Here is a 13,466-nt window from a genome sequence, read left to right as displayed (position 1 = left end):
ACTGAGTCTTAAATTCTCATCATTGTGCAACATATGTTCCAACACTCGAGTTGAAGTAAAGAAATATATATGCTCTGATGTTGTAAATAGTTTACTGTCTCAAAGAGAATGACTCACACAACACCAAAATTTAAAATAGTCTATCATCCTTATCTTAGGAATAGTAATCATTAATATTTTAAGACTGTATCAGGCTGGACATGGTGATGCATGTTTAATCCTTGTATTTGCAAGACCAATGAAGGAAAGTCATAAGTTCAAGACTAGCTTGGTCTACATAGTGAGTTCTAGATCAGCTTGACTACGTAATGAGACACTGTCTCAAAAAACAATAGAAATAAATGTGTCTGCCTCACAGCTTGAGGTCTACAGTGGGTGCAGAATCCACCATGTGGGACCAGGCCCTGGGCAGCTGGTACCCACTCCTCCCTCCGCTGTTCCACTGTACCCGCTTCTAAGGGTGTGTGTGTGTGTGTGTGTGTGTGTGTGTGTATGAGAGAGAGTTAGAGAGAGACAGAGACAGAGAGACAGAGAGAGATAGCAGTTGGTGGCTCACGCCAGTAATTCCAGCTTCTTGGGAGCCTAAGGCAGGAAGATCTCAATTAAGTCTTCCTGGCCTGTAGTGATGAGACGAGCAGGCGTGCTTTTCATCCCGCCCGGCTCCTGCATAGCTAGCTTAGCCACATAAATAACAACACACAAACTGTATTCATTTAAACACTGCCTGACCCATTAGTTCCAGCCTCTTATTGTCTAATTCTCACATCTTGATTAACCCGTTCTAATAACCTGTGTAGCACCATGAAGTGGTGGCTTACCAGGAAAGATTCAGCATTTCTGACCTGGTGGCTGGCTTCATGGCGACTCTCCCAGAGAGGAGAGGCATGGCGATTTACTAACTTCCTTTCTTCCCAGCATTCTGTTCTGTCTACTCCACCTATCTAAATCCTGCCCTATCAAAAAGCCAAGGCAGTTTCTTTATTAACCAATAAGAGTCCTCCATCACTGGTCTCTGATAATGATTTTAAGGTTAGCATAAACAACTTACTAAGACCCTATCTGGGAAAACACAAGGGCCTAGGAATTCAGCTTAGTGCTAGATCCCTCCACTGGCATGCTCAAGGCCATGGAGACCTCCAGCCCTTTAAAAAAAAGGCATATGCTTACTTCATATTGTGAAGGTTTTTCCATTTCTGGAATGTAACTCTTTAGCATTTTTTATTTGTTTTCTGATTTGAGACAGTGCTGGGAACTGAACCCAGTGCCCTGGATATGCCAGACAAAGGCTCTAGCACTGAGATATACCTCAGACCCCTTCAGCAAGTACAATTTTTAATGGCTGTATAATATATAATTGTTAAATGTGCTGATGTTTTTTAAGCTATCCCTTTGGCTTAAAACTTCTTTGTACTTTTAGTGATTATAAACTCCATTACAGTGAATGTGGTCTGTTACATTATTTTTTACTTTATTACATTTTTATTTGTTTGTTTTGTATGAGTGTATGTGTATGTCCCTGGGGGATGGAACATGTGGAGGCCATGTTATCGGGGAGGGGTGTGTGTGTCCTGCTAAGGTTCAAATCGAAAGCTCCACATACAACAGACCGTGCTCTACCTGAGCTACACCCCAGCCCTTTGTTTATTTATTCATTTGTAATTTTTGTTTTGTTTTTGGGGACAAGGTCTTGCTTTTGCAGACCTTAGCCCAGGCTTAAGCCTTGCCTTAGCCCAGGCTGGCCTCTAACTCTTGCAGCCCTTCTGCCTCAGCCACCAGAGTGCTGGATTAATGGATATGTATCACCATGCCTAGGCTTAATTTGTTTTAGAAGCACTTTTTTCTCTGCCTCTCAGAGAACCAACTAAAATCCAATTCCATAATAAGACACATTTAGTTCTTGGAGCCTCTGCTTTTTCAGGCTCAGACTAAGCTGTCTCCTAACTTGGAGATGTGTATAGAAGTGCCTCCCTGAACTTCAGACTCCTAGAGAAATTCTTATCCATGCCTGCCTAAAGAAGCCCTTTAATTGTTTGACTTTTATTGTTCTATAAGTTTGCATTTAACTTATCTTCCAGTTGATCATGTGACTTTCAGAAAGGCTCATTTTGGAATTAATTAAGACCTAGGTGCAGTCTGTCAGGGTTATAGTATACCCTACTGAGGGCTCATGCTCAGTAAGGGGTAAACACTGAGAAATGTTTGCACAGCCAGGTTGTTGGGACAGTGTATTCAGAGAGGATTCATTGAGCATCTGTCCACACAAGACATTCAGAGGAACGAAAAGGCACTTACAGTGGGGAATGGATGGAATGTGCAGACAGAAGAAGATGACTGGATAGGAGGCTTAACCTGGGGAGAAGAGGGTGCGGGAGAGTCTGGGTTTCTAGAGGAGTCTCTGAGAGCTCACACCTAGTTGAATTGAAGCAGTTAAAGATGCATATTTATCAACGTAGAAGTACCAAGGCTCAAAGAGAAGGTCACATCTTTTGGTGGGAATTAGAGGGGAGGGTCACTCCAAACGGGTTAAAGTTTGAGCTTTCAGAGTGGCCCATCGAATGGCCTCAGCAAGTTCTGAGCTTGCTTCTCGTCCACATGCCTAGATACCTGGGAAGTGCCGTTTGAGGAGATCTCAGAGCTGCAGTGGCTGGGTAGCGGAGCCCAGGGAGCTGTCTTCCTGGGAAAATTCCGGGCAGAGGAGGTGGCCATCAAGAAAGTAAGAGAACAAAATGAGACGGACATCAAGCACCTGAGGAAGCTGAAGCACCCCAACATCATCGCCTTCAAGTATGTCAACAGCCGCTTTGTCGGGCTGTCTGCACGGGTGTTTGTTGTCAGCTGGTGTTGTCTGGGGGCTGGTTTTAGGGTGTTTTGTTTTGATTTTTAGAGAAATAGAGCTATTTTCTTCCTCCATTGTATACACGTAAGTTCCTGCTTCAGAAGATATTTCAAAAGCCCTTGATGGGCTTAGCGCAGTTCTAGGGACTTTGGTAGGGTGCTAAAGTTCCATCCAATCCGAGTCAAGCCCTCCAGGAGCTCACCTTGCAGGGGAATGGACTGTTTACACAGTATGCACAGGGGCCAGGGAGGGATTAAGGGAAGTCCTGTCACATGCTCTACATCAGCCTCATGGATAGAATGGCAAAGGTCACTTCAAGGTAATCCAAAACAACATCCTGAAACTCAGTTAAGGCAATTCTGGCGTCGGAAGTGGTATAGCCGGTCCCTGTATGACGTATATTTATGAGTTGCCATTAACATCCTTCTTAAATAGTAACATATGAAGACATGCATCTCTATACTGTAGCCTCGGGCTTTGCTTCATCCCTTTTCTGTGCAATCATGACTTTCTCAATCCAATCATAGAGTACACTCATTTCACAGAGGAGTTGTGTTAAGTGTGTGTGTGAAACCAGGGTTTCTTAAACTCTTCTCTTCACAGCCCTTTTTTGTCCAGATAAGCCAAGCATTTACTAACATCGAATCATAGAAAAATTCATTTATAACAGTTCTCCAGTGTGCATATGGTTTTACCATTTATTAAACTCTAAGGAACCCCTGTGCTAATCAGATGGATGTGCTGGTCTGTTCTACATAAAGAGTTAAGGCTTGGCTGAATAGTGCTGTAGTGTATCTCCAGTGTTTTTCAGAGTTACCTGATACTTTGATTTCTTAACTGTCCGTGCTGAGAACACCACTTACACAAATTCAGAGTATAAAATGACAGAAGTGTGTTCAGGGCTGTCCCCAAAATCACTGGAGATCTTTCCATAATCCCAAGATAAAACTAATTTAATCCACTGTACATTTGATTTTGGATTATTTTTACTCATCGGACATTCAGAAACCTGTTACCATTGCCAGATGTCTTCTGACCCCTACATTTAGGTGTGCATCCCCACATGGGGTTACAGTCCACAGTTTAAGAAGGGTCCTAATTGAAGAGCCAGTCAAAGGTAAACTTGTGGGAATCACTGGAGCCGGAAGGCGACTGTGCTCACCACTGTACCGCCAAAGTGCCGAGCCCAGCCGTGGTCACTGCTGCCTGAGCCACTCCCTTAGCTGTCTTTATGCCATCCATCCCTTCAGCCTGGACAAGTGAAAGGACCTGACTTTTAAAAGGGAAGGATGAAGAACAGGAATTGTGGCCCACGTGGGACAAAAGATGGGCAATGACTTTTGGCCTGCTTGACTGTATTTTAGATTCCTGGGAGATAGTTTGGTATAACCAAGGAGGCTTCAGTAAACATGGAGGACTTAGAACTTCTTCCTCAACCTAGGAGCAATGTCCCCAGCCGCCCCGAGGGCTCTTCCTCTGAGAAACTACTATCATGAGGAAAGATGCCATGTGACCAATCAGTCTTAATTGGACTCATACCCACAAAGAAAGCAGCAGTTAATTCTTGGGTAGTTTTGTGAGATGTGGTTTTGGTTCCTTCATGAGAACCCTTACAGCAGGGAAAGGTGGGAAGAGGTGGCACCAGCTGGAGTGCAGAGGACAGCCACTGTCATAATTCTGTCATCGACTGCCCTGATGAAAATGACCACCGTGGCTGACTATAATATTTACAGAGCCAATAAGTTTCAAGTTAACGGGAGTATAATTTTCAGCACAGACAAATGGAGACCACCTTGTCTCTTCCATTTCCTTCACTGAAACACTTGTGCCTTCTGCATGCTGGGCTTTCCTTCATGAAAGAATGTGCAGATGTGTGTATGTGTATATTAGCCTGTTTTCATGTTGAGATACAGATGTGTGTATGTATCTATTACCCTGTATTCATGTCGAGATACAGATGTGTGTATGTGTCCATTAGCCTGTCTTCATGTCCTTACTATGCTTTCTTCAAAGGGGAGTTTGCACCCAGGCCCCATGCTACTGCATCATCATGGAGTACTGTGCCCACGGACAGCTTTACGAGGTCTTGCGAGCTGGCAGGAAGATCACACCTCGGTTGCTCGTGGATTGGTCCACGGGAATTGCTAGTGGGATGAATTATCTCCATCTTCATAAAATCATACACCGTGACCTCAAGTCACCAAAGTGAGTTCTAGAGCCCATTGTTGGCTGTTCTGTTACTTGGAAGTGAGTTCTGATCAAACTTGATTTTAGTCACACAATGGGTAGCTTCTCATTACCTGTCTATATGGGGGATACTGCCAGGTACGTAATTCAAGCCTTCCCTTGTGTGGCTTTTGGATTGTGCAGCTGTGTGGCAAACTTCATTACTATCTGAAGCAGCCATCCTTCATCACCTCAAAAAATTAATGCCAGCCTCCCCCCATGTGAAAGCTTGCTTTGTTGTTTTCCTAGGTTAAAAAAAAATTAACTGCCTTTCAGAAGTGTTTAAAACACAACAGAATGAAAATGACTGAATGAGACATGGTGACAGGTTGGAAATACAGCTCAGCAGTGGAGTGCTTGTTCCCGGGCCCCAGGGCAGGGCGGGAGGGGGCGAGGCATGTTCACAGATGCACGGGGAAGGTTCTCCACAGTTATCTGAGGTGTGGTGCACATCTACGGCCCAGCTCTCTGAGGCAGAGGCCAGAGAGTCAGGAGACTAACGCCAGTCTCCTCTCCAGAGCTGGGCTACTTGAGCCACCATCTCAAAAGGAAGGTCAGCAGCAACAGAAATACAGTCCCATCCCGCGTTCACGGTTTGCAACAGCTCTGCCCTTCATCACGTCTTCATGGATCCTGGCAAACGCCGTGAGCTAGTTGTAGTTTTCTTATTGTACATAAGGGAAACTGGTACTCAGCCCAGACACCTGGATCTTAGACTCATACTTGATGGGTTTTAGGCAAACTTTAAGAAGATAGCAATAAATCTGGCTGGCTGTGTCAGGTGCTTTCTCTACCTACTTAAATCTATAGTCGGTATGACCCCACATTCGTCCCAGAAAAGTTCCGTTGTGTATGTGTGTTAATTCCGTGTGTACAAGTGTGTGTACGAGTATGCCAGCCTGTGTGTGTGTGTAGGCCAGAGGTTGGCACTGGGTGTCTTTTCTATTGCTCTTCACCTTATTTATTGGGGCAGGGTCCCTTACTGAGCCTTGAAGCCTACCAGTTCAGCTAGACTAGCTGGCCAGCAAGCCCCCAGGATATGCCTGCCCCACCCCTGCATATCACTGAGCCTGGCTTTTGTGTGGATGCTGGATGTGCACTTGTGCATGAAGCACTTACCCATGAGCATTGCCCCAGCCCCAGTTACAGTATTCTGTTGTCTTTCATCTCTACCTGTGTCCACTCCTTCATGTCAGGTCAGCTCCTGAGGAGAGGCTCCTCCAGCGTCTCTGTCTAGTGACCATCATGTGTTCTAACCGTGGTAGCTGACACCATCCATTTAGCTGCCTCGGCTATCCCATAATATTCTAATCATCATACATTTTTACCAAGACTAAAGTCAGGAAGTCCTAAATGATGTTAGTTTTATATTCCAGGTAGATGTGATGAAGGTATCCCAAAGTAATCCGAAGTACACAGAGAGCCATTTGGCAGCTGGGGTGTGGGTAAGGTAACAGAACGGAGGGAATGGAGTTCAAAATTCCCCGTCTTCTTCCTCCCTAAGTCAGATACTATTTGAGTGTTATGACTCTTAGTGGTTGTTTTTTTTTTTTTTTGAAGGGATGGATGGGTGGATTTGTTTGTTTTTTGTCAGCGTCTCACAGTGTAGTCCTGGATAGCCTGAAACTCACTTGTAGACCAGGCCGGCCTCAAACTCAGAGAACCGCCTGCCTCTGCTTTTGGAGGACTGGAGTGTGTGTGATCACAAGCGGCTTGTGTTGCTGAAATAGGTCTCCATACTGTTTAGGGCCCGGCACCCTAGCTCATTAACTCTAACATGTTAGTATAGTGGGGGGATATTAATATTCTGATTTTACACACCACACCACTAGGACTAGCCAAACAGTTTGCTCCAGGGTACACTGTAAGTGGTTATTGTGAAAAGCAAAAAAGAAAAGAAGAGAGAGAGAGAAAGAAAGAAAGAAAGAAAGAAAGAAAGAAAGAAAGAAAAGCACGTCTTTTATGGAACCTGCTTGAACTTTGCTGATCAGAGGTCATCCTTGGCGTGGAGAGGACTCAACTTTCCTCTGAGCCCTGGAATGTGATGCATACCTGATGTCATGGTCCCCCGCCTGCTATTTATAGAGAGACAATGGGCCTGGAGGAGAGGGTGACTGGCAGAAGAAGTCACGGTTAGCAAGTAGTAGGGGCTGAGCTGCCTGGCAGGTGCAGATGATGCTGTCTCTAGGGTGAGGGCTGAGAGCAGTGGGGTTGTCAGCCGAACTCTGCAGTGTAGAAGATGAAGCATCAGTCACTGCCTGACTCAGGTCTCGTACACAGAGAACTCTTAACTCAGCACTAATGACCGGGTTCTTGTCTTTATTTCTTTTCAAAGTGTTTTAGTGACTCACACAGATGCAGTCAAAATTTCAGATTTTGGTACATCCAAGGAGCTCAGTGACAAAAGCACCAAGATGTCCTTCGCGGGGACAGTCGCGTGGATGGCACCTGAGGTGATCCGGAATGAGCCCGTCTCTGAGAAGGTTGACATATGGTGAGTGGTGCTCCCAGCCATCTCAGGGGCCCCTGCTCACTCTTGCCTGGCTTCTGGAATAGTCTTCCCTGCGTTTCCCTTCTGGTTGATTCTGGTTTCAGATTCTCTAAGATTTGCCCCAGTGTGATATATGTCAGGAAGAATTAGGAGAGGAATTGGGGTGAAGATTCAATAAGCAATCAGTTCTGAGGCATCTCCACTGATTATGCTAAACTTTCTGGAAAACTGGAAGTTTATTTTGAATAAGAGTGTGGTGTAGGGGACTTTATGAAATACATAAGTCTCACTTTTTTTAGTAAAATATATTAAAATTTACTTGTTCTTGATGACGTAGGTCCCAGCAAACAGCCATGATGGTCTGAAACCTACTGTGTACCCAGACTGTCCTTGAACTCATGATCCTCCCAGCTCAGCCTCCGAGTGCTGAGATTACGGGCATATACCATCTACCTGGTCTTTAGTTACTTAAAGAGCTAAGGTCCAAGCCCGTCCCTCTGAACTGCCTGTGTCTGGCCCGCTGCAGGTCCTTTGGGGTGGTGCTCTGGGAGCTGCTGACAGGGGAGATCCCCTATAAGGATGTGGACTCGTCGGCCATCATCTGGGGTGTTGGGAGCAACAGCTTGCACCTCCCTGTTCCCTCCACTTGCCCAGATGGATTCAAAATCCTTATGAAACAGACATGGTAAGAAGTGGGTTTCTTCTGTTATCCTTTCTGTTAAAACTCCCCTAGAGAGCAGAGGCATCGCTGTAGGGTAGAACGAACCACGTTTTGGTGAAGCGACAGGAGCTGTGGTTTACCCATGAAATCAGGGGCGTGTCTCCCTGTAAAGTAGAGCCAGCCCGTACTCATGGAGTTGTGTGTGACTGGCAAAAATATAAGTCACGGACTTGGTATGATGTCTTGAGCAGTCCTCAGCCCTAACAGCTGAGAGCTCGGATTACTTCACTGTTCCTGGCAGATCGCAGACCTAACTTCCCACGTCTTCAGTAGATACTTACCCTGGCCACAGTTTCTCTTTGCACAACAGTACATCTAAACTGTCAGAGACGCAGCAGTTCTTGGGATAAAACGTGTGTTTTCTAAAGCAGAGTGCAGCCTCGGCGCCCCCAGACACAGCCTCTGAGATGCACACGCTCTCTTTCTCTTAGGCAGAGTAAGCCTCGCAACCGGCCGTCCTTTCGGCAGACACTCATGCATCTGGACATTGCGTCAGCAGATGTGCTCGCCACCCCGCAGGAGACTTACTTCAAGTCTCAGGTAAGCCAGCGCTCTCTTGCCTCATGACTGGGCAGACAGCCAAGGAGCACTGCTAGCCGTGCAGCCGTTAAATGACCCTATTTGTTGTGGAACAGTAATTGTGATGACTGACGACCGTGACTATGAATTCTGGTGACACTGTTTAAGGAGGAGAAAGAGGACATGAAAACTGCCTCGCCCTGCATTGAATTAGCACCTCTGCTGTTCCTCCTGAAGGCTTTGCTCACTTTGAAGCACAAGAGCTGAAGACAAGAAGCAGGAACTTAAGGACCAGACAGAGCCACAGCAGAATTAGGCCCTAGTGGTCCCCGATTTAAAAAAAAGTAGTTTAACATATCTGTTAACCTTCGTTGTACTAAAATTTTCCACAGCTTACACTAAGAAACAAAGTCAGCATTTATTTAGCTCACCATTCCATAGACAGTTTGAGCTAGGCAATTCTTTCAAGGCTTCGAGTTCACCTAGAGGCCTGGAAGCAAATCCCAGATTAGCAGGAAGGTAGCTCCAGGCAGCCTCCTAACCAGATGTGCTAAGCATCTGGGCTAGGGGCTAGAGTTCCTCCAGGTGGCCTCCTTAGCAGGTGTGCTGAACATCTGACTAGGGGCTAGAGTTCCTCTGTTCTCCATGTGGCCTCCTTAGCAGGTATTGAGCATCTGGCTAGGGGCTAGAGTTCCTCTGTCCTCCATTTGGCCGCTAATTCTTTCACAAGCTTGCTCGGGCTTCCTCACATTCCGTTTGTTTCCATAGTGACAAGTGGATCAAGAGAGCATGACCCAGTACAGGTGATTGTTATGCTGCTTTGCATAATGCCTGTCACAGTGCCGCACTGGCTGCAGCAAGTCACAGGCCACCAGACTAGGCCACCACTACTCCTCCTAACCAGAGCATCTGCCAGAGCGGGTTGTAAGGCATGGAGCCAGAGAAGGGAAGGGCTGTGGCTCTTGGGTGGAAATGCTGTAGGTGTCAGAAGGACGCGGCTCCAACCACTGTTACTGTGGATGTGGAGTGGTTGGAGACGAGGACAAATTCCCTTTCCCTATAGATCCAGGCGAGATCACAAAATAGTAGCCGGCTTTCTAAAGAAATGTGATTGTAGCCGGGCAGTGGTGGCACACGCCTTTAATTCCAGCACCTGGGAGACAGAGGCAGGCAGATCTCTGTGAGTTCGAGGCCAGCCTGCTGTACAGAGTGAGTTCCGGGGCAGGTTCCAAAGCTACAGAGAAACCCTGCCTCAAAAAAACAAACAAAAAAAAATGATTGTCTTAAATTAGACCTCTGTGTGCACAAAATTATTTTCATCATGATTTTGGCAATGCTAGGGATTGAACATGGGCTTTCTTTAATGCTAGGCAATCACTCTACCACTGAGCTCCTCCTTAGACTTTTGTTGATTGTGTTTTGTTTTTTATATATACAAGTCTTGCTAAGTTGCTCAGGCGGGCCTTGAACTCATTCCATAGCACAGAGAGACTGTGAACGTGGGATTCCTCCCATCTTAGCATCCTGAGTAGCTGGGATTACAGGCCTGCACCACATATCCATCTTAGAATCGAACCTTTAATACCATATTAGCATATGTGAAACTTCACATTAGACATATGGCTTTTCTCATTTTTATTATTGTTATTAAGTTTCTAAAATGACTTTTATGAAGTGAACTCCATCTCTGCAGTGACTTCCAATATAATTTCAAAGATTTATTCTTAGGAGAGACATTTTATTACATACATTTATTGCCTAAAAATAGACTAAATTAAATGCATAAAATTTATGCTAACCTATAGGGAAAATTGATGTCTACACAATAAAAATTTTACAGATAAAAATCAGGGAAAATGTAATTTTCTTCTCCAAGTGAGACTTGGAGAAGCTTCCTCAGCCCTCAGATTGCAGTCTAGATACTTCTAGGGGAGCCTGAGATGTCTTCAAGGCGACCACAAGAAGGAAACTGTCTTCATAATAACATTAAGTTGTTACTGTTTTCAATCTTGTTCTCTCAGGAGTATATGCAGACTGTTCTAGAAACTATATAATGTGAGATGTAACTCGGATGGCAAACAGAATGTTTTTTAATATCCTCATGTATATAACTCACAGTTTTTATGTCTAGCCTAATATCAGTAGGTATTGCCCACATAAACAAATGTCATGTGGAATCTTCAATAATTTATAAGACAATAACGAGGTTCTTATACATAAAAATTTGAAAGACTCTGTCCCCAGCGCGCACAGATCTTACAGGAAAACATCTGATGAAAAGAGAATTGGGCACCAGGAAGAAGCAGAGAGTACAAATAGGAAAAGAAGAAATCAGAGTATCGCCTTGAAGACAGCAGGATCCTATCCTGAAAGGACTCCACCAAAAATCTCTCAGACCTAACACACATTCTCAGCCAATCCCAGGATAGGAAATCCACAGACAGAAGTCAGCCGCCTTTCCAGTCATCAGAGATCAACTGCTGAAAAGAAATCAGAGAAAAAGATCTCCTTGATAATAAAGAAAGCCCGAACAGATGGCTGAAAGATGTGGCAGTGGAGGCGCAGAAGGAAGAAGCTGAAGACAACAGGAGGTGGGAAAGATCTCCTGCGCTCAAGGATTGGCAAAACCAGTAATGTGAAAGTATGCTGGCTAGTTTGTGTCAGCTTGATATGAAACGAGAGAACATCAGTTAAGAAGACGTCTCCATGATCCAGCTATAGGGCATTTTCTTAATTAGTGATTGATGGGGGAGGGACCAGCCCATTGTGGGTGGTCCTGAGTTCTATAAGAAAACAGGCTGAGTAAGCCATAGGGAACAAGCCTGTAAGCAGCTCCCCTCCATGGCCTCTGCATCAGTTTCTGCATCCAGGTTCCTGCCCTGCTTGAGTTCCTGTCTTGACTTCCTTCAGCGATGGACTACAGTGTAGAAGTGTTAGCCAAATAAACCCCTTCCTCCCCAATTGCTTTTGGCCATGGTATTTTATTGCAGCAATCTAGCAGAATCTAAGACAGCTAGAGTCCTGAAAGCCATTCCCCATCAAAATACCAATTGCATTGTCTACAAAACTAGAAAAAAAACAATCCTAAAAATCACAAGGAAGCACAGAAACCAGAAAGTCCGAAGTGATCCTGAGCCTGGAGAGTAATACTGGAAGTTCCCACTTCCTGATCTGGACTCGGCAGAGCCCTTGAACAAAAGCAGCGTGGTCTGCATCACAGCAGCGAAGGGAACCACGAAGATAACATAGCACAGTCACCCGTTCTCAGCAAAGGCCAGAAACATCCACTCAACAAAGACGACCTCTTCAAGAAACCGTGCTGGGAGCTCTGTTTGTCATAGTCAGAATCTGGAAACAACCTAGATGCCCCTCGCCGGAAGAATGGATAAGGAAAATGTGGTACATTTACACAATGGAATACTACACAGAAGAAAAAACAATGACATCTTGAATTTTGCAGCAAATGGATGGAGCTAGAAAACTTTATTTTGAGTGAGGTAACCCAGACACAGAAAGACAATTATCACATGTGCTCACTCATAAGTGGTTTTTAAACATAAATCAAAGAAAGCGAGCCTACAAACTACAATCCCAGAGAATTTAGACAACAATGAGGTCACTAAATAATCTACATGGGAAGTAGAAAGTAGAAAAGCACAAGATCTCCTGAGTAAATTGGGAGCATAGGGATCTTGGGAGAGGGTTGAAGTGGGGAGGGAATGCTGAGAAACAGGATTGCCGTCACCAGGGACATTAGAGACGCACATCCGTGCTGATGTGGGGAGACCAGAGCCTGTCTGACTGTCAGGGAGGGCAAGGGGTAAGCGCTGCAAAAGGCAGTGTGTGCCTCCTTCAGAATGAAAAGGTGAACTGCGTGTGGCTCACAACCCAGAGGTCTGTCTATTAGCACATGTCTCAGGGCGAAGGAGCCATCCCAGGAGAATGCGCAGTGTTAGAAACACCCATTTCTACTTAAAGCAGAGTGCAGCTTCATGGCCACTCCGGATCTCCTTCCCTCAGATTCTTTATCCCCAACTTCTGCCATTGTGGGGTTTTCCTGTTACTGACCCGAATGTGACATTCAGCCCCTTCCTTGATTTTTTAAGTGATTTGAAGAAAAAACAAAACAAAACAAACACCTCACCTCATCCAAAGCCAAGTGGATGTTGGGAGAGCCCTGAGTGTTTGTGAAGTGAAAGCAGCCTTGGCCAGCCTGAATCATATGTTAGACCCTCGCCCCTTGCGTTGTTGATCTTCTCAGACTCCTGCGTTGTTTTCCCCTCTTCTCCCTCCCCCTTTCCCTCCTCCTCCCCTTCAGCCCGTTTCATGTGCGGTGTACTGCTCGGCAGTGCACTTTCTGTGGGGTATTCTGCTCCATCCATCCTTCTTTCCTCAGCAAAGCCGATGTGGTAGCAGCTGTGAAGAGCCTCAGGGCTCATAGTCGTGTGAGCCACAGTCGTCAGGGCTTTCTTTCTGCCTCCCTTCTCTACTACCTCCCTACTGCATAAGCTACCTCCACTTCAGTTGAGCACATTTGTCCCAGAAGTGATTGGCCGCTGTGCCCTGTGCTGTTTCTGGCGGCCACTGCTGTGGGAAAACTGCAAAAGAGACAGCACTGTGTTCAGGACAGAGTGTGGGGCTTTGCACTTCCGGACTGGAGGCTGTTTCGCCCT

The 13,466-nt window shown here is 45.5% G+C and overlaps 1 protein-coding gene across 2 annotated transcripts in view; it reads left to right on the top strand.

Moving 5' to 3' along the window:
- Map3k13 (mitogen-activated protein kinase kinase kinase 13) overlaps positions 1-13,466 on the top strand; it is a 107,344-nt gene that overhangs the window by 77,882 nt on the left and 15,996 nt on the right. For both annotated transcript variants that reach the window (XM_038346616.2, XM_038346615.2), the window contains exons 3-7: positions 2,601-2,784; positions 4,850-5,041; positions 7,398-7,556; positions 8,080-8,238; positions 8,706-8,814. In XM_038346616.2, the coding sequence (XP_038202544.1) occupies positions 2,601-2,784; positions 4,850-5,041; positions 7,398-7,556; positions 8,080-8,238; positions 8,706-8,814 (803 nt within the window). The remainder of the gene's footprint in view (positions 1-2,600; positions 2,785-4,849; positions 5,042-7,397; positions 7,557-8,079; positions 8,239-8,705; positions 8,815-13,466) is intronic.

This window comes from Arvicola amphibius, chromosome 10, assembly GCF_903992535.2.
Source record: "Arvicola amphibius chromosome 10, mArvAmp1.2, whole genome shotgun sequence".
In the NCBI taxonomy this organism is placed as follows: Eukaryota; Metazoa; Chordata; class Mammalia; order Rodentia; family Cricetidae; genus Arvicola; species Arvicola amphibius.
This window is presented reverse-complemented; position numbering and strand designations above follow the sequence as displayed.